The sequence below is a fragment of the Thermobia domestica genome, chromosome 8 (genome assembly GCF_964235325.1).
Source record: "Thermobia domestica chromosome 8, izTheDome1.hap1.1, whole genome shotgun sequence".
Lineage (NCBI taxonomy): Eukaryota > Metazoa > Arthropoda > Insecta > Zygentoma > Lepismatidae > Thermobia > Thermobia domestica.
In genome coordinates this window covers 150,432,657-150,459,594 of record NC_137461.1, presented here as the reverse complement: position 1 = coordinate 150,459,594, position 26,938 = coordinate 150,432,657, and the positions used below count along the sequence as shown (strand labels likewise).

The 26,938-nt window shown below is 36.8% G+C and overlaps 1 protein-coding gene across 1 annotated transcript in view; it reads right to left on the bottom strand.

Annotated features, from left to right (window-relative positions):
• The window catches only part of LOC145693278 (clavesin-2-like), a 94,694-nt gene extending 83,592 nt beyond the window's left edge, over window positions 1-11,102 (bottom strand). Inside the window, exon 1 of the mRNA XM_081769123.1 lies at window positions 10,970-11,102. Within this exon, the coding sequence (XP_081625249.1) occupies window positions 10,970-11,028 (59 nt within the window). The 5' untranslated portion in view covers window positions 11,029-11,102. The remainder of the gene's footprint in view (window positions 1-10,969) is intronic.
• Between the last annotated feature and the right edge of the window lie 15,836 nt (window positions 11,103-26,938).

Genomic DNA, 26,938 nt, shown 5'->3' with positions numbered 1-26,938 from the left:
TGCAACAATGTATCTGATGTTTTCATCAAAGTAACACGAGGACTTTTTTTTGTTGATCTATTTTCTTCTTGTTTAGCGGTAGAGTCTTCACAATAATGGTCAAAAATGACAGTGGCGTTTCTTTCGTATGTATATACACTGAGTGCTCACTGAATTGCGACCAGCAGCCGAGCTGATTTACATGACCACCCTGACTGGTTCTATTGCAGAGAAAGAACACACTCGAGGCTATATGTTGGCAGACAGCACACTTTTATAATGGAATTTGGACAGGATTTATCCGCATTTTAATAAGGCATGATTGTGAGTAGCCGAGCAATAGGTGAGACAATAATCCAGACAGCAATACCTGTTGTATGCGCCCGTTCCTATGTAATGAAGGTGTACAAGGAATGGAAATCACTGTTTGTGCTACTGCTCTCGGACGGGCGTATGCATGTGTGGTGCCAACAGCACGAAGCTATGAATTCCTCGTGCATCGTGCGTATGTGCACTCAAGTGTAGGTGGCTGTATGGTTTGGGGATGCTTCTGTTGGCATGGACTTGACTGCTGGTGCGTATGGACACAGAGAGACATACGTTGTGTACCTGCAGGTGTTAGAGAATCACGTACATCCTACAGTTCAACACTTCTACCCATACGAAGACAACATTTTTCAGGACGACAATGCACGGTGTCACCAAGTCAAGACTCTGCTTGCTTGGCTTAAGGAACATTCCACGGAGTTGCAGCGTATCCGGCCCCCTAAGTCACCGGATCTTAATCCTATAGAACATTTATGGGATGTTGCGGAACGATCTCTTCGCACCATGACTCCTGCACCAACATCTCTGAACTTATTGTGAGATGCCATCATAAATTTATGGTGTCAGATCTCCGTAGAAACATACTAACTACTACCAGAACCCATCCCACGCCGTGTTCAGGCCTCCTCTGAGCGAAAGGTATACCAACAAAGTGTTAGGTAGTTGGTCGCAATTCAGCGAATACTCAGTGTAGATGCTACAGTTTTGAATAACATTTCTGTAAGTAAAAGCAACATAATAAATAAGAAATCCTCCATCAATTACTACAATTGGTTTCATTTTCTGCTTTGATCAACTGCAGTACAGCTGTAATATATGTGGTTGGACACTTTTACGAATTTCTCATTATGATAATTACAAATCCACTCCATTCTGGCTGCGTCTTTAATCCAACAAGCCAAAGGTTGAGGCGAAACAGATATTGTGAAGATTGGGACATAAGAGATCTTTCTTGTTGAAGTTCATTTAAGCTTTCAATGACAATTGAAGAAAGACCTGTATTTCTTTTTTTCATTGAATATGAGTTCTCTCGGATAGTTGTGGTGTTAATAAAAGATTCAATTGGAATTCTCTTAACAATTGTCAGAGGTTCGACACAGGTACCTGGCGTGACACAATGAATCCCTCCCATAGTACGATAAGTGCTTTTTGCTATCAAAACTTCACACATTTACATCAACATTATCAAAAACAGATTGAAGAAATCCATTTGAATAAAGAGCTGGGGAGCCGGCGTTAATGATCGATGTGGCTTCATGGTAAGATGCTGACACTCACATTGACGAAATTGGCCTATGTTTATGAAGTGATTTGAACCCTATAATCCATGTAGGTTTAGAGCAAGGTTTGTCTATATGGGTGACAGAAATGATCTAAATCTTAGAACAAATAGGAGAGCGTGCTTTATAACAATGCGTTTACTTTCAACTTTCTGGGATTCATTTGAAGTTTCGTTTTTTGTAACTAACCCCTTACCGCATGCCGTGCCATATATGGTATATGCCCTTTTTTCACTTTAGCTTTTGTGTGATTTATCAAAGGCGCCAAATGACTGTTTCGTCTGCTTGTGAGATATTTACGTGTATGAATAACAGATTTTGGTGTCATCTGCTATATTCTTTGTGAGTTGTATTGACATGTGGTCTTTGTAAAGCAGTGGATTTTTGTCAGGGAAAATAATATTTTTGGCGACACATTGTGCGCAATTTTCCCAAACAAAAAATATTACATTCAAGATAAGTACTTTGAGATGTATTCCAACAATATGATATTCATTTTGTATGTTCGTATTGGAGAAATGTGGAAAACAATGTATGCGCCATATATGTCACACCATGCGTTTACGGGTACTTTTATGTCCTTGAAGTGCGAAAGTGACAATTACTATAGTAGTTCTGCAATTCTGTTACAGCAATGGATCCAGGGCTTTCTTTTATGATGAACGTTCGTCAGTAGCTGTTAGACAACTTCGAAATGATGAAGACAGTGAATTATCAGATTTATCAGAAGATGAATCAGCACTAGATCCAAGAAATACCAATATTTTGTTATCGGACTAGGATGACGATTCTGTTGCTCCTGCCCCTGAGAAGATCATCATACCCAATTCTGATGATGCAATGAATTCAGATGCTGATGATGTCCCTCTCTGTCTCATAAATAATTCTCAGGATAGAAGGTCTACGTCATCGAGCGATTTGAAAAACATCAAGCGGAGACCTAGAAATATGGGAAAGTCCCAAGAAGATATAAAATTTCAAGGACCTCAGGACTTATCTGAAGAAATAAAACTGCTATAAACGCCTATTGAATATTTCAAGTACTTTCTAACTACGCAGTTGAACAGTCAAACCTATATTCAACGCAAGTTCGGCCAACAAAATAATTTTGTATGATCACAAATAAACTTGAACAACTGATTGTATGGTTTTCTACATGCCAATTATTCAACTCGCAGCTACTAGGCATTACTGGAACGGAAGGCTTGGTCATGATGCGGTAAATGAGGTGATGAGTTATTATCGGTTTGAAGAGATCAAACGATTTATTCACTTCAATGCCAATTCAATTTTTATTCCTGCAGGAGAACTTGCCCATGGCATACTTCATAAGATTAGGCCTTTTCTTGAATACATACGAGAACGTCTGAGAGATGTCTCTAAAGAAGAATTCTTGGCAGTGGATGAGCAAATCATTCGCATAAAGAGTAGATCATCGATAAAACAATATAACACAAAGAAACCTCACAAATGGGGTTATAAAGCATTTGTTCTGAGTGGAATTTCATGTTTCAGTTATCGTTTCGAAATATTTACTGGGGCTCAAAGTAATGTTGTTCCTATTGCGGCTCCAGACTTAGGCGATAGTAGTAACGTTGGTGTTTTGTTGACTCAGTCTGTACCTCGAAATATAAACCACAAAATATTCTTCGATAATCGGTTTACAAGTGTACCCTTAGAAATGTATCTCAAGAAGGAAGGCATTCTATCCCTAGGCACAGTGCGCACGAATCGTATCCCAAATTGCGATGTTCTTGCTGAATTTGAAATCGAGAAAAAAACGGAGTTCAATGAAAGAAAAAGTGGCTGTAGCGGAAGATGTAGAAAATCCACTTGTGACGTTATACGATAACAAAACTGTAAACATGTTTTCGATATATGCAGGAAGCAAGCCAGCAAGTGAGAAAAAGAGAGATTTCAGAAAAGAGAAAACCTATAAGATGATTCCATGTCCACATTCAATTTCCATTTACACTAGTCATATGGGTGGTGATGACATTTTAGATTCAATGCTATTTTACTATAGGATCAATATTAGATCAAAAGAAGGGGTACCATAAAATAATGTTCCACTTATTTGATTTAGTATGCGTCAACGCCTATCTTCTTTGGAGGGGAAATACGAAAGAAACAATACCTTTGGTGGACTTCACATTATTAGTAGCACATGGTTTACAAAAAGTTAAATAGGTTCAAGAAAACGTGGAAGACCAAGCAATGAAGTAGAAAAGTAGTTGAATAAGAAGCAGAAAAAAGGAAAAACTGCTGTCGTTCCTGTGAAAAAATGTAATCAAATTGTAAAAAAGTGCAGTAAAAAGAAAGTTTTTTTAAAACTGAAAACAACAAGTATGAGAATTTATTTCCTAAACATTTGTAACGAGGAAGTATATAATGTATATGTAAGATACGTGACGCATAGTATTAGAATCCCAAAGAACTGAGAGCATAGTATTAGCCCTATAGTATAGTATATATAAGTATATTATTGCATGAAGTGACACATATATGGCACGATCCATTCCCTTCACACTTTAAGGAAAGTTTACCTTACTGCATGCCCATATACGGCACATGCTTATTTCTTGTCGGAATTACGTGAAAAATCAAGTTTTAATTCATTTTTCAAGTTCCCATATGAGGATTTTCAATACTGATTATTTTTATTTTTTCGCTGAAAGAAAAAAAATCATGCGGAAAGAGACTGATGATGTAAATATGTCAAGACTTACTGGAATAAGATTTTTGACTCTTTGAATTAATTGTATTTTTAAAAGTTGCACGTTTTTAATATTCTTTCTCCGTAACTTTTCATGTATATCGCCTTTTATGTTAGCTACACGAATAGAATGTGCACCAACTATTCAACTACAGCTACAGTGAATACATTACAGCTTTATTACAACTACAGTGTCTGTGTTAAGTTCGTTTCCACAAATTACACAAATGAAATCTAAATTATTCTTTGTTTTTTGTGTTAATGTTGCTTAGGTAGCCTGGAAAAATATGAAATTACTACACTCTTGTCAATGTAACACACTAATACTGAGTAAAGTTTCATTAATCAAAATGATATGGAAATTCAAGTTTAAAATTAGGATCATTACCATGGGCGTCTCTGGCAGGGGGACGACGAGGGGGACGCATCCCCCCAATATTTTGAAGTGGAAAATATTCAATATTTTATTCTAAGTTAATTTATTTACTAACGATAGAATAACATATAAATAATAATATTTATATTTATTTGGAATATAATATTCAGGCTGTGAAACGATTATAACAGTTCTTGATATTCCTCAGTGGGTACGTGAAGGTAAGATAACATAACGTAAGTTAAGGTAAGGTAAAATAACAAATCGAATCGAAAATAATAAACAGGTTGAGCTAGGTAGTACCATTTAAATCACTTTCTTTGATATCTCCTCCCAAATTTTACATGCCAGAGACGCCAGTGATTATTAATTTTACTTTCTGTTATTAGTTGTGGTGATTTCGACGAAAAGAAATAGTAATATTACCAGCTCGAAAATGATTAAATATTGTATAATCACAAAGCGTTATAAAGAATTACGTATTTCAAATTGGAGTTTGTGTTTGAAACGAAACACGTTTGGGTTTTTATCCGGGCATATTACATAATATATTTTATACATTTTTAAATTGACTGTGAATAATCATGTAGTGATTAAACCTTTCAATATTTGCCTTGCACTTGAAAAGTGCTCTTTTGCAGTTAAACCTTCAATGTAAATTTGTCCGTAGATTTCTTTAAAAGATAATCTAAATTCATTATGAGCATGTAAATCAAATGTTACGTTTTAGTTAAAGATAACAAATCAGAATATTGAAGGTTTACTAATCTATGCCTACCTTTCAAAGTATAAACACACACACACACACACACACACACACACACACACAAAGAAACTTACAGAGAAAGGAACCTACTAGATACTCATTAAATACTTCTTACTTCCACTGCACAAAATTACTTAACACATACAAAGGTTATGAATCTCCCACTGAAACTGACGCGTGAAGGTAGACACAGGTCGCTAGCCAGCCGAAAAATGTAGGTGGGAGCCGGAAGAAGTTAGGAGGGCGATCCAACACATTATAGTTCATCACCACACTATAGTTCATTTGCAAGCCTACCGTAAAAATTAAGGGTGGGCAGCAAAAATTTAGGGGGGCTCGGCCCCTCTAGACCCCCGTGGTATACGGGCCTAGGTAGACAGTGTCAAAGCCAGGGTATGGCGCGTGCCTGGCTGTTCCGGCACGATAAATTTCCTACACCTGCAGTCATTTGGTAAGAACTCTGGACATCGTTCCCATTCCTATAAATCCAGGAAGTAATCTACACCCCCCAACACCCCCTAACACCCTCTCAAATTTCTTTACACACCCTGGATGGAAAAGGAATACTCCCCCAAATCCAATTGTATCAATTGGTATCATATAGGTTATTTATTACATCAAGTTAAAAAAGGTTAAGCGTTTAGGAAAGAAAGCAATATTCTTATTTATTTCTTTCACTTGAAAATACGAAGCGACCTCGTTCTCATGTACGGCTTCGAGAACCACATGACCTCATTGTTTCCGGTGGTGTTTCGATCAAAACAATTGACAAAACAGACCCGTTCATACCTACCCTCCTGGGCTCCGCAGTCGTTTCCGAGAAAAGGGATTGATGGACAGTCGTTGTTTCTTGACCGTTGATTATTTGTAGGAAGTAACGGGCCGAAGCCCTTGTCTTCTTTCAGATGCAGATGACTGAAATTGTCAACGTCTTGAGCGGTCATTCACCTTCACCTACCTCCTCCTCAACAAGGGAAAATGTGACAATATACAGTAATAATAAGCCTATACCAGATTCAGTTGGTAAGTGTTACTCTGCAAGTGGTGTATCAACAGACGGAAGTTGGAAGGGTGTAGTCAAAACGTTTATAGAAATGAAGAGATCAATCGAAGTAAGAATTATATATATATTTTAGACTGACTCTAGTGTTATGCAGGAACGCATTTGTCGCTACCTTAATTTTTTGTAAAGTACCTATATTTTTGTTCACGTAAATTCATTGAGCAGATTATTAAAATTACGCTACATTGAAAAAGACAAAACAGAAAGATTCAAAATATTTGTAAATTGAAAAACTGGATTTCTGGAAAACAATTAAATCAATGAATAATTTTCTTATGAAAAATACTCAGAGCCAATAACGTAGCCAGGAAGGGGCAGGAGCGGAGATTAAGAGATTAGAACATTAACATAATAAAATTGCAACTATGTACAATATTAATTGCTAAACGAATGATTTCAGCATGGGACGAGGGAATTTTTTCCCAATTAATATAAAAAAAAAATCACCCAATAAAACTTGCTGGGAGTGAATAAATTGACATAATGGCAGAAGCTTGCAAAATGATTACAATAATTCGTATGTAATCAATTCATATGTAATTACTGGGTAAAATAGTGGTGGTTAATTCCTAATACAGTGAAACCTCTCTTAACGGGCATCTCTCAATAGTGGACATCTTCATAAGAGGACAAACGTTCTTATTCTTCCATGCCATAAATATATGTGGTGTGGTGTTAGGAGAGAGAACCCTTACTTTTAGGGACACCTTTCATTTACGGACAAATAATCGTGTTCCACCGATGTCTGTTTTGAGAGGTTTCACTGTATTACTTAGTTTAATAATAAATGCTCAAATGTGTGAACTTCCTTTATTGCACCTACTACTGCGAAGAGCTGATATTATTATTATTATTATTATTATTATTATTATTATTATTATTATTATTATTAGTAGTAGTAGTAGTAGTAGTAGTAGTAGTAGTAGTAGTAGTAGTAGTAGTAGTAGTAGAATAGTAGTATTGCAATAGTTGCGTAACAAAATATACTGTTTTCTTTGAGTTTGTTTAAAAATGTACATCACTATTCTGAGAGCACCACCTTTTATTTTGAACACCCCCAAGTAAAAATTTCTGGCGTACTTACTGTATAAATCTATCAATGCGTATATCATTCTAAAGCTAATAAAACGAGCTAAAGGTTTTATTTGAAACATTTTGTTACAGCATTATCAGGTTTTTAATAATTCATAACCTGATGAAGGTTTTTAATAAGGTTCAGGTTGAACATTATTTTGAAAAAATCTACTTTTTCAGCAATTTATTTCAATAATGCCATATATACTTACTTTAGCTAAAATCTTATAACGACGTAATTTAAAGAACATAATGTGAGGAAACTAGTTTTAAAAATCATATTGATACGAGCTGGCTTAATCGAATTATTGACATTTCAACGTAAGTATGTAAATTTGCATGTTTATTGCCGGGGGGGGGGGGGGGGGGAAGCAAGAGTTGAAGTGTTGGGGACTTTTGAGGAAAAACTCCCCTTATGATGTAATAACTGGCAAGTTTTCAGCTTTTTACTAATTAGTCCCGACGAAAGCCCATTTTTCTTTTATTGACTGGACTAAGGTGTCAGTACTTAAAAATTACTTATCTTTTTGTTTTTACGGCTGTGAAATAATACCCGTTCGATATTACATAAACATAGTGTCTCGCATCATTGGACCCCTCCCAACAAAAATTTCTGGGTGCGAAAAGTCCCGGGTTCAATTCCCGGTGGGAAAGCACCAAAAACATTACAGTAACCTCATTTTTAATCTCATCTTCTATAGCCTAACATCTGACAGAGAACGTAAATACAAAATAAACAGTCATGAAGTGTCTTGAGACAACAATGCAAATATACATGAACAAAGCGTTCGTAATTAAAGGCACCTTTACAACTGTCATAATAATTTGGTGCATTCCATGTTGTGTATACTATTAACAGTTTTAAAAAACAGCATACCTGGTAATTCAAATATACGAGACAGCAGACGTATCGAGTCTAATGTAGATGCCAAAAGTGTATCGTCAAGAAATTGATAGTGAATCCGTAGAAAGACATAAAATCAGACAGCACATAAAGAAACTCGTGAACATCATAGTGTTATGTTTACTTCAGGAACTTATCATATCTTATCGTAGTTTTATCATGTTAAAGAATAAAAAAGCATTTAAAGAAATGCTATAACTCAGAATCATATCAGTGCATTAGCTATAGTAGCAACAGAAAAAATGGCTATCCCGAGGAAGAGCAGACCCTAATAGCAAGAGAGCTTTCGGCCAGTTGGCGCGTGCTTGGCTTTTGGCCTTTTGCGCTTGCGCTTGAAATGCATGTTTTCATACAATCTACCTTTTGTTATACTTGCAAGTGATGCTTTAGTCCCTTCGCAGAGCGTCATTGCATCACTGGTCATTCATTGACTATTGACTTGACTTGTAGAATGCTTGCGTCAAGCTTGAATGGAACACTAAATAATGCAAGGTTGCCCCCCATGTAACTTCGTTACTGGAATCCAGCTTACGGCATGCTTGCACGTTTGGCAATCAAGCTGGATGCATGCTTGGCCGACTTGCAATTCAAACTTACAGCAAGTGATTTGTAAGATGTCTCTGCTACTAGGGGAATTGATTTCATATCCGAACAGTCGTTCTTTTAGAAAAAAACATGTTCCGGGAGGGCACACGTAGTATTCCGGGGGGCACTGCTGGTACTATTTTACTTATTATTATATTATAGATGTATTATTTTGGTCTCGTCCGGGGAGACACTCTCAGAGCTTCGGGGGGGGGGAGGCAGTGCCCCCCTAAAAACGTGTCTGGAAGAAACATGTATCCGAATTAAATGAGCCATTTTTTATGGATGTGTATCTTTTATTATGTGTAAGTACATATATGGTTATTTTCACTGATTTTATCGTTTTGCTTATTTAGAATAGCAAGAGACTTGGTTACGACGGGATTACTTTGCACATCAGGGGTTACTTTGCACAAAATATGAAAAGAGTTTCACTGTCCTCTGTCGGCAAAACCATGAACAGTAAAGAGGAAGTTTCAACTGCCATCGTAAGATAGAACATCTAACAGTATTTTGGCTATAATATTGGCGGTTAACATCAGTTCTAATTACCGGGAGGGTTCGTTGTTGTAGAGGCATGGAAAGCAGTCACTGTAAAGGCCGACAAAATTTGAAAGGTATTACCTACAAGAATTTCCATCGAAGTTAAGTCAGTTTCGTAGAATACTACTGTGTATAATGGAACTTAGATGCAATAGTTGAAATTGAAATGTAAAACGTAAAGTCACAAAAAAAAAAAAAAAAAAAAGTAAAACTGGAAGGAGGCGGTTTCAGCCCCTAATCGGGGTTACTTTGCACCGGTCCAAAACACCTCTTAGATAGAAAATTATTATTACTGGAACCTCCTGCATTCTAAATTTAGGTAAATTTCCTATTTAAGTAGATGCCGGAATGAATTTCTTGTTGGAAAATAAATTATGAACAGTGGCGGATCCAGAATAGTAGTTTGAGAGGGGCTTCACTCACAAAGGCTTCGCTTTTTTTTTTTTTTTTTTTAAAGAAATAACTAGACTTTTGGAGGGCTTGCAGCTTATATGCATAGGAATGACTAGCATTAGATTTTTTGAAAAAAGAAATCATGCAATTTGGGTGGACTTGAGCCTGAAAGTCCCGAACCTCGTAAATCTTCCACTAATTACGGTCGGGATATTCTTGGATATAACTAATAACCAGGGCAAATCAGTTCACGAGGATTTTTTTTTTTCCTGAGTTGGCATTTGTGTGGAACATATGCTAAACTATTAGAATGTGGTTTCTGTGCCGGTACCAGAAAATGCATAATTTTCTTCACAAATATTGGTAATTCATACTAAGTATCGATATCAGTATTTCTACTCTCATTCTAATATCTATATTTGTAAACTGTATACAGTTTTGTGTAGAAAGTAAAATGTATAAATACTAAATGGAAAGCATTGCACAGAAACGTTATATTCGTATGTTAACATACTTTTTAGTATGTTGTGCAACGTAACCCCAACTATGGGGTTACTTTGCACCAAAGTTTATATTTCAATAACTATGGTCATATTGAATGTTTACTAATGAACTTGCACGAATATTTTCTACATATATCTAGCTATTATATGTTTAAAATACAGTGTTCTAAATCATTACGTTTGTAAGTTACATGTGATTTTCTTTAAAATTCCTTAAATCGTGTGCAAAGTAACTCCGTCTTACGGTACTGAAAGAATTCTAGAATTAGAATTTTCTAACGACTGTGAACTACCGAAAATTATGCCTCTATTGAACATTCTATTTTGCTTAGTAGAAGTGATTTATTGAGCTCTACGGTAAAAATTAACAACTAATTAACAACTACGGTAATGGTAAAATAAAATATGGATTCAACTACATCTCAAGTTAAGCTATTTGCTATAATAAATACATACTTACAGAAACACAACACAACCTAGGTACACTCTATAAGCAACAAGTTGTAACAAAGAAATCATTATTCAGTTGTTTAGAATTAGTTTTGTTTTGACTATAACTGTTGATTTGCTTTGTACTCAGCATTTGGCCTTGAAGAATTTGAAGGGAGAGGAACTACAAAATATTTACACATATTGGCTTGTAACATGACTATTACGTAAGTATGATTACAAGATAAACAAAGCAAGGTCATAGTCTCTACTATTTAATATTGCACATGTCAGTAGCTAGAAGTGAACTTACATACACACGAACTAGCAAGAAAAGACTTCTATCTTGATTGTGAATAAGATCCATATATAGTGCAGTCAAATTACCAAAAAGTTAAGAACAAATTAGTAACAAGCTGAAAATTGGTACAGATTTTGTTAGTGATGTTCTAAACAACATACTAAAAGTCCCCTGAAACCCCACGTGACCTTCGGCGCCATATTGAAAAATGGCCGCTGGAAGTGTCAAAGAAACAATACCCAGATAAAAATAGCAATATCTTCCCTTCGGTTGAACATAAAGAGATAAACTTAGTGTCATTTTATAGAACATAGTTAACACAATATATTTTTTAGAGAAACAATTTTTCATAAAATACTTAGCTTAAAAATATTTAGCTCTAAATTCTAAATTTCCGAAAACTACCGTCAAAATGATTTAAAATTTTATTGAATAGGAAGTGATTATTAACAAGTTAAAATTTGACGTAGATGTTGGTAAAGATTATTTAAATGACTTACTATAATCCCACAAATTCTTCGTTCGCCATATTGGGAAATGACCAAACGTCTGAAGTAATTGAAAGATAACATGTTTTAAAGTGAAATACAAAATCTAGACCGGGCTAAATATTTGAGAAACTGTAAATGCAGTTAATCCGAAGTCAATTGCAATCAATGTTGGTGGGAGGGTCGAAACATCATTATGTGTTTAAGGTTGTCCTCCGCGATCTTGGAATCAACTTGTTTATTTTAAATGACAACATGGTCGTGTGGCATATTAAACAACATCCTCGTTCAAAGAGAAACCCAACAGTAAGGTTATTTTTCCAAACCCTGCAACGGTTTTGAAGTTGTGAATAGATTTAGGATATGTTATGTGTGAAATACTGTGAAATATGCTGTGCGAGGATTCGAATTGAAGGATAAAGATAAAGTAAAAAAGACAAGCTTTGTAATATCTCAACTAACACACATAAGAAAAATTAAAATCACATGATATGTTTAATATTCCCACCGTTCTGTCCTATGCGTATTCTTAACCGTGTGACCCAGTGCTTATGCACTCTGAGAAACATAGTTGGTGATATTTGTTTACAGGCCGTTATGATTCTCCTTTTTCAGGTAACCAATGTCATTAATTTTACTCAACTGGTCCATGCCGACCTATCCAGCAACCGGGAAAGTGTTCATTGAGCCATCTGCATATTACGACCATAATGCGGTGGTGCCCCGTCTTGTTGCGAATATTGATTAAATCAACCTTCCTCGTTCAACAAAAGTGGCTTAACAGTATTTTCAAGCATATGTGTATATTGTGTAGCATCCAAGGTCCCATGAATGAAAACAGGTCCAATAGGTCCCATCAATGAAAACAAGTCCAATAAGTCCCATCAGGGAAAATAAGTAAAATATGTTTTCCTCCTCACATTCCACACCACACCATTACCTTACCTGTGCCTTGCATCTTTGATGCATCCATCTAATTAAGATTTTTATTAGCTCAGTTCCGAACATTTTGCCCAGTACCGAGAAATCCTACGGTGAAGTTTATTATTTTTTTTTAATCTTCCACGGTTTTGAAGTTGTGAATGGATTTAGGATAGATTATGTTATCATTTAGATTTAAATTTTGTTGTGTGAAATATTGTATGGACGGGAACCGACTGTCTCTTTTCTTTTTTCTTGTAGGTAGGAAAGAATCGAAATCATCCTTTTGGCTGGAGGACATAGTTCAACAATAATAACAGCCGTCTTCAGAGAGAGACATGCTAATCGCGAGAAGGTGACAGACAGTGCTGTACGAAAACTAGTCCGCAAATTCTGGGCAACGGGAAATCTTGATGATTTACCTCGTTCAAGACGACCACGAAATGCAACTAATCCAGACACATCCGCAACTGTGTTGGGTGTATTGGTGAAAAGTCCTACGAAGAATGTGCGACATCTATCAAGTGAACATAATGTTAGTGTCAAAAGTGTTCAAAAAATATTAAAAAAGGAAAAGGGGCACCATTAAAAATTACAGTTGAAACAAAATTACAGTTGTCAGAGGATGATTTAGATAGACCAACGAAGTTTTCTGAGTAGGCGTTGGCCCAGATAGCTCGTGACCCAGTGATTCCTCATAACATTGTTTTTAGTGATCAGGCAAATTTCTATGTAACAGGTGAACAAAATGTCCGGTACTAGGCTAATATAAATCTTCTTTGGATAGATGCATCAAAGATGCAAGGCGCAGGTAAGGTAATAGTGGTGTGGAATATGGAGCGAAAAACTTAATGGACCTGTTTACATTCATGGGATCTTGGATGCTGCACAATATGGAGATATGCTTGTAAACACTGTTATGCCATTTTGAAGAACGAGGAAGGGTGATTTCATCAATATTGGCAACAAGATGGGGCACCACCGCATTATAGTCAAATTTAATCGATGGCTCAATGAACATTTTCCTGGTTGCTGGATAGGTCGACATGGACTAGTTGACTAGCCAGCAAGGTCCCCTGACCTAACACCGTTAGATTTCTATCTTTGGGAGCACTTTAAAGTTATTGTCTACCAGAGTAAAATTAATGACATTGGGTACCTGAAAAGGAGAATCATTACGGCCTGTGAACAAATATCACCAACTATGCTTCGCAGAGTGCATAAGCACTGGGTGGCAGGGTTAAGGGTATGCATAGAACAGAACGGTGGGAACGTTGAACATGTCATGTGATTGTATTTGTCTTACGCGTGTTAGCTCTCTCTTTGCCTGGTTATTAAATAATAAGTAATGTAAGATGTTACAAAGCTTGTTTTTTGCTTTATCTTTACCCTTAATTCGAAACTTCGCACAGCACATTTCATAGTATTTCACACATAACATATCTTAAATCTATTCACAACTTCAAAACCGTTGCAGGGTTTGGAAAAATAACCTTACTGTTGGGTTTCTCTTTAAACGAGGATGCTGTTTAATATGCCACAAGACCATGTTGTCATTTAAAATAAACAAGTTGATTCCAAGATGTCGGAGGACAACCTTAAACACGTCATAATGTTTCCCCCTTCGCACCACCATTGATCCCAATTGACTTCGGATCGACTGCATTTACAGTTTCTCAAATATTTAACCCGGACCAGATTTTGTATTTCACTTTAAAACATGTTATTTTTCAATTACTTCAGACGTTTGGTCATTTTCCAATATGGCGAACAAAGAATTTGTAGGATTTTAGTATGTCATTTAAATAATCTTTACCAATATCTATACCAAATTTTAACTTGTTAATAATCACTTCCTAAATTCAATAAAATTTTAAATCATTTTGACGGTAGTTTTCGGAAATTTAGAATTTAGAGCTAAATATTTTTAAGCTAAGTATTTTATGAAAAATTGTTTCTCTAAAAAATATATTGTGTTAACTATGTTCTATAAAATGACACTAAGTTTATCTCTTTATGTTCAACCGAAGGGAAGATATTGCTATTTTTATCTGGGTATTGTTTCTTTGACACTTCCAGCGGCCATTTTCCAATATGGCGTCGAAGGTCACGTGGGATTTCAGGAGACTTTTAATATGTTGTTTAGAACATAATTCCCAACATCTGAGCCAATTTTCAGCTTGTTACTAATTTGTTCCTTTCTTAATAAAATTTGAGCTTCATTTACTGCACTATATAAACTTTATTCCGATCATAGTTAAAATATCAGTTACCTGCTATCTTGTTAATTAGTGGCAGAGGAATGCCTGCTGCATAGACACTTGAGTTTGCCCTTTGAGAAGTAATGATTTGTAAATGTAGATGCGAAAAAGCGTTGTTTGTAATCGATTCAGTGTTCCAAAAATAGGAGTACTCTTCTTCGTTAATGCTGTATTTAAGCTGGAAGTGGTAGAAATCAAACGTTTCCGGTTTAAGCGTTGATCACCATAGGACAAAAACGGTAATAGATAGCGATAAGCAGTTTCTTGAAATAAATTCAACATCTTAAGAAAACTATGTGTAACGCTCTATTAAAGTCGGAAGTTGTTGAAATTTACTAGTACTTCAGGTTTTAATATTGACTTACTTAGAACAAAAACACTTACAGATATTGAGAAGCCCTTTTTTCCCCAATCGATTCAATATCCAAAGAATAGGTTCCATCTGCTGTGTTAACTCTAACAAAACCAGAAGTGCTAGAAATCAAACGTTTCCGGTTTCAACGTTGATTGCCATAGAATAAAAACGGTAATAGATGACTACCAGACATTTGGAATGGATTCAGCCCTTTTTTAAAAAAAGAAATTCAATCTTCTTCTGTATCTTTCTCTCTATTAAGACCGGAAGTGGTAGAAATTTACCACTTAACAAGATTCATCTCATATATTACAGTTGTTTCAATACTGAATTCGCATTGTTAGGAAATCCACTGTAGTTTCACAGCTCTGAAACGAAACTCACTTGTAGATTTAAAAGCGAGGGTCCACTCCTATACACCATATACAGATATGAAATTTTATTACGTATTTACACTCAACCTAACCGTACCTAATGAGATTTACTAGACCGGTTGGAACGAGCCATTCGAGTCAAGGTTTAAACCGGGTCGTATCATTTTGAGTTAAGGCTAGTCACCAAATCATAAAAAGTAGTTCGATTTTAACTCAGGGAGCACATATAAAACTAGAATGTGTGTGTATCTGTGTATGTGTGTGTGAGAGAGAGAGAGACAGAAAGTGAAAGAAAAAGCAATGAATAAGGGACGAAGGTAAAGATGACTAGAGAGATAGAGATAGAGATACAGAAAGAGAGGAGAAAGAGGCAAAGATGATAAGGTAACTTTAAGATAGACATGAGACAGAGAGAGAAAGAAAGACGAATATAGATATGAAAACTACTGATCATTATACTGAATGATAAAAGACGCACACACTCTTTATTCGGATTCTTGCCAGTAATGCCTTGTAAGTTCTTCAACTGCAGATGAATCTCTATTTGCAGTGATTATTTTACGCACAAAATATACTACCTGGTGGGGAATCGAACCGATATTCTCCAGGTGGAAGTCGATCACGATAGCGATACTGCATAGTTTACTCTATCTCAAACTTGTTTTACAAATGGTAGAACATAAAAAGTGGATACTTCAGCTCAATGACGTGTTTCAATTCGAATGACGAAATTCATTTGCCTGTAGACAAATTAGTACTAACTAATAAACGAAATAACATACAATCCAGGAATAATTACGGAGATACTATCATATTATCAGTAACTGCGCCGTGCAAGTGCGAAAGTAAGCTCATAAGTTTAATAATAATAATAATAATAATAATAACAATAATAATAATAATAATAATAATAATAATAATAATAATTGTAGAGATAATGCAGGTAAATGTGGAGATACATTTGATGCTAGACAACGTCAGTCAGTATGCCCGTTCAGAAAATATGCTTCAAGCTACATCTGCGCAGAAAATAGTCATATGAAGACGAATCTAATTCTAAGGTATTTTTGCAGTAGGAATCCTCACGATGCGTATGCTTCGTTTTCATCAAAATTATTTCCACACTTGTAACTTCTCTGGAATAAGGAAAAACAAGCCAAATAAACTTCCTATAATGGGAGTGATACAGAACTTGAATACATCGAGTCCTACTACGCCTAATAATCATACTCCAGGGGTTTCAGACAAGTGATTATAGTACTTTCGAAGTGGGAACCCCATATCTTCAACTTATTCATTTTGATTTTACTTTTTGCAGCTACAGCGAAAGATTTACGTTTTGTTCTTTATCAATTACAAATGATGGTTACACTCAAAATAAGAAGAATTGTGGTGGCCATTTATTTGGACATATGTTCAAATTGGAGAAAAGAATAAAAGCAATACGCAAATCAAAACTTATAAAGGTAGCCAAGAAACTTCTGTCGCTTTTTGTGGAGGCCTGTGTTCAATTGGCACTCACACAGTCAGTTGAATGCGAACGGAGATAAGACAGAAGTCAGTTGTTGATGTGGGTATAGCCAACATACTACCTCGTTGTGGCAGTTCAGTTATACACCGTGAACTTGAGTAAGGACAGAGTGAACATGGGACCACCACACAGCGTCATAAGAGCGTATATGCCGTACAAGTTCAAACTGAGGCCAAACGCTGCTACAGCGGAGCGGAAGATATGCCAGGCCTTTGGTGAGGATGTTGTGACTACGTGGGCAGTGCAGCGATGGATTAACAAGTTCAAGGACGAAGACAAAACATTCGAAGACGCACCACGTGCCGGAAGAGCAACACATGTACACAATGAAGATCTTCAGGCAGCAATTGAGTCGAACAGTGGTCAGACATGTGAGGAATTGAGACTACAATTCAGTGTTAGTGGAGAAACAATTCGGCGGCACCTCCATCAACTTGGGAATCACTACATATTGGATCGATGGGTCCCATATGATTTGACTCCGGGCCAGAAGACAGTGCGAGTAGATACCTATGTTTCTTTTCTGTCTCGTCTGAGGAAGGAGCCATTTCTTGAAAGGGTGTTGACATGTGATGAGAAGTGGGTCCTGTACGAAGCTCCACGTCGTCGTCATCATTGGTTAGCATCCCATGAACCGGTTCCAAAACAGCCGACACCAGCACTAAACCAGAATAAGGTCCTCCTGTGTGTTTAGTGGACTGCTCACGACATAGTGCATCGGAAACTATTATTAGCTGGTCAGAGCATCAATGGAACGGTGTATTGTCAGCAGTTGAGCCGTGTTCAAGAAAAATTCAAAACTTTGGAGTCAGCACTTCTGAATCGCAAAGGGCTCCTTCTGTTACAGGATAACTCCCCACGTGGCTAGGATGACCCGGAACACCATTCTATGCCTTGGGTATCCGCCATACTCCCCGGTCATTCCACATTTCGATTATCACCTGTTCCATTCCTTGGAGAAGCACCTTAGAGGACTCCAGTCCAAATCCCGTGTTGAAGTGCAAAGTGCACGTGATACCTTTTTCGCTTTACGGCCCACCTAGTTCTGCCGCGATGGAATCCATGGCCTTCCAGAACGTTTGCAGAAGGATTGATGCTGATGGGGACTACTTTTGATCTTCCAGGTACGTCTTAGGTGACATACCGTTGAACAAAGGTTGTGGGTGAAAAAGTGACAAAATGTTGTTGGTTATCTATATATTTGTGGTACTAAACGTTATCCATGATAATTGCTACGAAAAACTGAAACGTAGTTGAACTTCTACGATTTTGGCTAAAGTATGTTAAGAACCACTGTGTTTAATAGTTCCAAATGTGTTAGAACCTATATCCATGCGCACCAAGGCGTAAGTAAATATTGTGAGTAAAGCAACACACAAGCTTATTAAACAAAAACTTGTGTAGTACTGCTTTCGCTTTTTGTGTCTAAGTAGGACCGATCCTTGCGTACGTCATATGGTCTTGATGGTAGATAAACACAAAATGCGTGAAAAATTAAACGGGACAAGAACCTAATCTCCAAAGAATCGTTTACTGGATTGACGCGGGGTAATGAATTGTGTCTGGCTTCGCAATTATAGGAACATATTGATATCATTGTTAGTTGAAATGAAAACTATACTGTGAAGGTGAAAGTTTCTTCTTCTTCTTCTTCTTATTATTATTATTATTATTATTACTATTATTATTATTATTATTATTATTATTATTATTATTATTATTATTATTATTATTATAAGCATACTTTTGCACCTGCACGGCGCAATTACTGCATAATATGTTAGTAGAACCTCTGTTTTTATTCCTGGAATGTATGTTATTTTGTTTATTAGTAGGCACTAATATGTCTACACTTCATCGAAGAAATTAATTTCGGCGTGCACATTGGTGTAAATAACTTACAGGAAGAAGGGGGTTCGTTCCAAAGATCAGCCTTGAACATTATTATGCTTGACTTATGGTTATAGATGGCAAGATGGTGCAAGAGTAACGTGTTTAAGTGATGAGTGGTACAGGTAGTCAACGTAGGTTCAAATCCTGTTCAAGCCAAAGTTTCTTATACAAAGCGTTCGCGAAGAATCAAAGAGTGACTTCTCATACTGAAAGGCAATTTTTAAGAATGTGAAAATACCTGTATCACGACAGAGAGGATTTACCAATGTTGGTGGGGAAGAGCAAATAAAGTCTATCGGGGTTGGCAAGATAGTTCGAAATATGTCATTGATCTGAAGTATACACTTTTCATGTTCTTGTTTTAAAACACTATACCATTCCTTAAACAAGTTTAGGGAGAGGACCTTATATTCGACTTCCACCAGGTAGTACGACTCATCTGCAATTGGAGTTCATTTTAAGTTTAGCGTCCCTTTCAGCAGCGAGACTATATGAGACGTTGACCTACTGATTAACGTGAAATCCGAACTAGATTAGCTCCCGCTAAGAATAAAACCGGCTTCCCACGCCATCTACTGTTGGAGAACTTATAAGGCAGCACTGGCAAGAATCCGAGTCAACAGTATACGCGTTCTTTATCACACAATATAATGATTAGTAGTTTTAAACTTTATATTCGTCTTTCTCTTTCTCTGTCTTTCTTCATGGTTCTTTATGTCTTTGCCTCTTTCTCTTCTTTTCTCTCTATTTAGTCATCTTTACCTTCGTCTCTTACTTATTGCTTTTCTTTCGCTCTCTCTCACACACACACTGACGCACACACATGGTATTATGCGTGCTCTAGAGTTAAAATCGAGCCACTTTTTATAACTTGGTGACTAGCCCTAACTCGAACAGAAGCGTCCCGGTTCTCGAATGGCTCGGTCTAGAAAATCTCATTAACCGGGATTTTTGACGTCGTGTTTTTCGTCTCTGTGGACATGTCTAGTCCTGGTCATCTCTGAAGCAAATACTATTTAAACGTAAGGAAATAAGTAAAATATCTTCTTTGTCCTCCGGGTTACCGAGTCTAAACGAATCACAGGTTCAGTACAGATTGAATCCTTGACCATATAACCTAATCCACACCACCCGTTTCAGGTCTGGCATGCTCATTGGATCTGTGCAACCAAGGATGTTTTGCAATAATAGGTGAAATCGAGAGTGAATATTCAGAACAGATTGATCTTCAGAGATGATTAGCAAATGTCTGCATTTTGGTTATTTCAAGAGAAGATTTTATTTCTTGTATATTCGTTTGACACAAAATTCGTTTCCATCCAATATTTTATCTCAACATCCTCTACTTCAATATTTTATCCATGTTTGTAATGTGAAACACACAAAATCTGCTACGTTTATATGGAACTTTCACTTTTACACTTTTGTAACTTTTCATTATGATACAGTTTGGACTTCTAATATTGGCTCTTTCTAATATACATTTAGAAGAAAATAGCTTTCGTTCATTTGTCTTATTCCGTTTTGATTAGTAGTCTGATATGACCTACGTTACCTACTGGGTTTATTATAATATATTACGGATCAGTTCGTTCAGCGAACAGCACCGAATTTGCAACCAAACCACACGCAATTAAAGCAGTATGTTAAAGTTTTGACATTGGGTGATATCAAGAAAACGAAGAAGTTACTCATTACTCCCAATTTTGGAGTAATTACTCGCATTAGTATCAATAAAAGAAGAACTGAGCCAGTGGTGGATCTAGAAGGTAAAAACTGGGGGGACCAACCAGTACCCAGACTATGATAGGGGGCTTAGGCCCCCCGGCCTTGGCCTAGATCCGCCACTGAGCACTAGTCGTTTCGGCTGAACTGGGAGAAGCCCTGCCCCTTGAGAGCAACACCTCAATTCTTGTAACACCTCGTCGCTACTTGTCCCTTCCATGGCGTTTAGGATATTGTGCCATAGGTTAATCACAACGATATGACTACCCGATGGATGAGATAAATGAGTAACTACTCCTTTTATTGATATGTTTCATTGCTACGCGCAGAGGAAACGCGAGTAAACGTTCATAAATCTGAAGCAGTTTCGCCCTGAGTCGTGGTTTGTTTTATTGATACGAAATTGAGGAAGGATAATACTCCAGGTGTAGTTAATCCGATTCTTGACCAGGACTTCTCAGGAGTAGTTACTCATTTTTAGTGATATGATCCATTATCCTGTCAGAACTCCACAAATTCACTGAAAATTGAGTATTTAATTTGACCACCAAGTTTGATCTTTATTTTGAACATGATTTAGTGAATTGTTCAAGCATACTCTATATATTCGAGTAGCCCTGAAATTCAAACGTTATTCTGAGCTCCTCCGTGGCTAAGCGGTTAGCATACGCGCCTTTGGCGCGGAAGACCCGGGTTCGATTCCCGGCGGGAGCTCATGTGGTTCGGATTCCACGTTAATCAGTAGGTCCACGTCTCATATAGCCTCGCTGCTGAACGGGACGTAAAACTCAAAATCAATCAATCAATCAATCAAACGTTATTCTACAGAGCGTCCCACTTAAAACCGGTACTCTTCGCTTCCATACCAGCACATAACATCTCTTCAGACATTTGAGTCTTTCTATGCACAATTAACAGAAAACGAAAAAGAATATGGCGCCTTTCATCAAGATAGTACCATTGCCCACAAGTACAACCAGTGTATGACCAGTATCAGTGAAATGTTTCCCGAAAACAGGCTTGTGAGCAAAAAATGTGTGGTTTTCGCAATTGGCAAACTCAACATCTTGTGATTTTTTTAAATGGAACGCTCTTAAATGCAAATTATACGCTAATTATCCTCAGACGATAGACCAACTAAAAAAATATATATATATTTCTGAGAACATGCTATTATAAGCTCACTTGTCAGCGATAAATGGATGTTGTTAGATGGCAGTTCCAGTGTTTGTTATAAACCGGAAAGTTTTATAAAGGAAGTTTGTATAAGATGTAGTAATATAGGGCCTAGGGACACATGCTTAACTTTGTGTTATTTACATATGAAGTAATGTAAAATGTCTCTAGCGTAAAAGACAGATAGACAGTGAGTCATACCGGTTTTATATGAGACACATTGTATTTTGCTGTTGGATTTCTGGGAACGGAATTTTATAATGTTAGGTTCTTTTTTTACTACTTTTAAATTTCTTATTTTAATATGTGCTCCCTTTTCTTCTTCTTCTTCTTCTTCTTCGTTTTCATCTTCTTCTCTCTCCTTTTCTCTCTCTGTGTCACTTCTGTACATCTGTCCAACAGACGTCCATCGGTTTCAGTTTTTCATTCTGTGTGTGTTTAAGTTCCTCTCTCTATCATCTTATGAATCTTGTTTCGTCTTACCTTTATTCTTTTATTTCATCGATACTAATATATATCTCTTTGAAAATTAGAATTGCACTGATGTTGTGTGTTGATTTTACTATGGGAGAGACGAAGGGTGGAGAGTGAGGTTTCTCTTTATCAGATAAGGGGGTTCCTACGTGGCTAAGCGGTTAGCGTACGCGCCTTTGGCGTGGGAGACCCAGGTTCGATTCCCGGCGGGAGCTCATGTGGTTCGGATTCCACGTTAATTAGTAGGTCCACGTCTCATATAGCCTCACTGCTGAACGGGACGTTAAACTCAAAATCAACTCAATTCAACTCTTTATCAGATATGATTATGGGATACAAAGGTGTAATTTGGGTGGCCTAGTTGTATGGCGTTTACTGTTGCAATTTTATTTATGTCAAATGTGGCACACTTTTTACTCAAAACTTAACGAAGACTCACATAAAGTTTTCTATATAAAGAATCGGCTGTTTGAATATTGTAGAAACTATCCTTTTGCTCCGTTAGATGCGAAAGTTTCGAAATATCTATTCTCTTATTTTTAATTAAGAGTTTAAACACCGTATTCCACTCCTCTAACTCGAGTGAATTTGTACATTTGACAGCTTCACAATAAAGAGTCGAAATTTGTAAGATAGAAACTACCCCCTTTTCCCCTGTACTTTCGAAAAACGCTGAATGTTGTTATTTTTAAAGGGAAGCTCATATGCCATGTTATATGTTCCTAATGCGAGATGCTTCATTCTTAAAAAAAAAAAAAAAAAAAAAAAAAAAAAAAAAAACTTTAACCTCTCTTAATATGTGTACTTAAAATATCCTTTCTTATCACTTGTTTTCATGGAAAGAGAGTTTCTTGTCCTTATCTTTTAAGCTATAGTAGTATGGCCTTTATGTTGATGTATGGGTCACTTTTATACAATATAATAGTATAGATCTGAAAGAAAAAGGTCTAAACTACGTCAATACATTGTAATAATTACAAACTTCCTAAATGCAATAATTAGTGCAATACTGATCAGTAGCATAGCCAGAAATATATCATAGAGAGCATAATTGCCGTAACGAAGAATTGAAAAAATGAAATCTTTGAGTTTTACGTCCCACGGTTATGCCGGTTAGGCTAAAGGAGACGGTGATAATGAGAAATGAATGAAATGAAGAAAGTGGGAGGAAACGGGAGAACCCCGAGAAAACCCACGCACACGGTGTTTGTCCACCACAAAGTTCACTTGGCGGGGGCTGGGATCGAACCCGGGGCCTCAAGCACCAGAGGTGAACGCTCTACCACTGAACCACCGCGGCCCCCAACGAAGAATTGAGCTTACATACATATACATACACACTAAGTATTATGTTGCGCCATGGGCTGAAGTGTGGGACATATAATCAGCCAGAGTACTTCATTGGCTCTTGTGACACGAAGTTTAAGACTGACTATGAGAATGAGATAGATAAGAAATATATTACATTCTCTTCAGTTTTCTTTAGTACACAATTGAGATACCGAGGAAATTGCTAAGAACTGCTAAATTAAACTTCCTGACGCTACAATCATGAAATACTATGGCCAGCTAGATGACTCAAGTTCAACTAGGAGATAACTGGCAAGCGTGTCGGTTTCCAGAAGCCATTATTTCTCGCTTTCTGAATTCCTAGTTTGCTCCGTCTTAATTCAGGTAGCTCCCCAATTGCCTCATGATGCTGAACCAATACCAGAAAATGTTAGTGCACCCAGCAAGAATAGAACTAGGGACCATTCATACCGAGGTCGGGCATGCTGACAATACAGTGAAACTGGAGCTATGTAATAATAATAATAATAATAATAATAATAATAATAATAATAATAATAATAATAATAATAATAATAATAATAAATTTAAACATCCATTTTCATTTTTAATGCTCTCTATTCGCACCCGCAGATCGTAAATTTTGTTGAATATAGTAAACGAAAGGAGCTGTAAAAGATTAAGAATACAGTATATAACTAAAAATGAAATGAAATCTTTGAGTTTTACGTCCCACGGTTATGCCGGTTACGCTAAAGGAGACGGTGATTATGAGAAATGAATTAAATGGTGAAATGAAGAAAGTGGGAGGAAACGGGAGAACCCCGAGAAAATCCAGGCACACGGTGTTTGTCCACCACAAGGTTCACTTGGCGGGAACAGGGTTTGAACCAGGGACCCTATGCACCAGCGGTGAACGCTCTACCACTGAGCCACCGCGGACCCCCAGTATATAACTAATTTGTAGGATTAATTATAGAACTTATGGGAAGTAAATTTTTCTTTAAACACGTTTGTATAAAGCTTGTTTCTCGTAACAAATTATCTATATAAAAAAGAGGTAACATGCTTACATAAAAGAGTCATAAATGGAACGTACCTACATGAAAGCAGAATTCATTTCGATATTATTATGCTAAAGGGGGTAGGTTTAGACCGAGAGTTTGTTTTTGATTAAATTGATTTGGCGTTTAGTGTCCCTCGCAACAGGGAGGCTATATGAGATGTGGATTTACAGCTTAACGTGAAATACGAACCAAATGAGCTCGCACTGGGAATTTAACCCAGATCTCCAAAGTTAAATGTGCGTACGCTAACCCCTTAGCTAGCCCTCAGAAGTATACAACGAGAGTTAGTCGAGAACTTTTAATGTCTCGAACAACTGTGTGGCGCGTGCATAAGCATTTACAGATATATTCCTATGGACTGGAGTTATTACAATATTTAATACTTTCCGCAAAGATTTTGTAACTCATTTCAAGAGTTGTGCAGTGACTATGTTTTTTGAACAGACTGTACTTCAATGCTGAGACTCATTCTTCTGTGTCAATAGGAGTGAACAAACAAAATGTTCGTGTCTGAGAGACTGAGATACCTGATAAAATCATTGTGCATGGTTCACCAAAAACAAATGTGTTTTGCACCATTTTATCTTCCAAAGTGTACGGTGCGTCTTTCTTTCTCGAAAAATTGCGACTAGAGAAATATTTCTATATATACATAGTACATGACTTATCCCACAGATGGAAAATGACAGTGCAAACTTTATTTATCAACTGGATGGAGAATGGAGCAATTTTAATCAAATATCTTGGTACATATCTTACGTACAGTTTGGAAAAGGGGTCTGTCGAGGTAAGATCTCCAGCAAATCTAAAGGGGGGAGCGGGATGGGGACATATATAAAAATTATCAAAAATGACCAATATTAGTGTCAAATTTATAGTTTCCGTGGTACATGAGCTGATTGACGACTGTTCCAATGACCATAAAGCTCAAATTCAGCTCTCCATTGACTCCTTAGTACACCTGGAGAAGTAGAAAGGGTGACATATAAAAATTATCGAAAACGGCCGATATTAGTGTCAAATTTGTACTTTTTAGATTCACTTACATGAGCAGTGAACTTCCGATTTCGTTTAAATCAAAATTCAGCCCCCGTTAGTATTCCTGAGCGAGGGTTGGTGAGAAGCAAAAATAATTGAAAGTGGTCGATTCCAGTGTTTAGTCCATAGTGTCCGGGGTCCCTAAATTGATTGGTGACCATTTTGGTGCTCTTTAAATCCAAGATCCGTCGCAGTACGTGCCTATATTGTTCCATACAGAAAGTACGTACAGATGGAACACTTATATAGAAAGTATTATAAAACATGCGTTTTTAGTTATACGTTTGCTGTACGTTAAGTCCAAAAACTACAGGATTTACAAATGTAACATATGATTTTACGTACACCACACATACAATTTTTTCCTAGATTGGGAACTTACAGGGCAACGTTGGAGGCGTTTCTCGCACACCTATCTGGAGCAATTTTAACCCAGCCTTGAAGAATTTCAATCGAAAAAAAAAGTTTGAATAAAACATCTGAAGGGGTGAGAGTTGGAAGGAATGACATGGAAAAATAATGCAAAACGACTGATATTTGTGTGCAATCTATAGTTTTCAGAGCCGCTGAAATGAATACTACTCCCAACACCGTTTAAGTCCAAATTCACAAGATGGGTGGAGGTGAAAAATAAAATGTAAAAAAATGACTGAAATTTGTGTCGAATTCATAGTTTTCGAGGTCAGAAATACACCTGACCCGTTTGAAATGGCTTTTGGAAGATAGATAGTATCCAGTTCAAGCTGATTTTTTTTTAAATCATATTAATTTGATTAAAGATGTATTTTGAGAGGTTAGGATGCTTTAACATTTATATCAAAAGTAGGGTATCTTCTGTATTTGTATCATTACACTTTCATTGAAATAAATATTATAAAAGGGAAGGGGATTCCAGTATTTCCCATAAACTTATCCTCCCCGTGCGAAGAACGATCATTTCAGCTAGTAAACTGTTAAGAAACCATGGAGTTGAAACTAAGATATAGAGAGAAACTGTTATATGATATGGATTCAGTCTCCGAAGAACAGAAAACCGGGAGTAATAGATGAACCACTTTCGGTTTCAATAGTGAATTCTCATGACGCCTCGATGTGAAACCAAACCC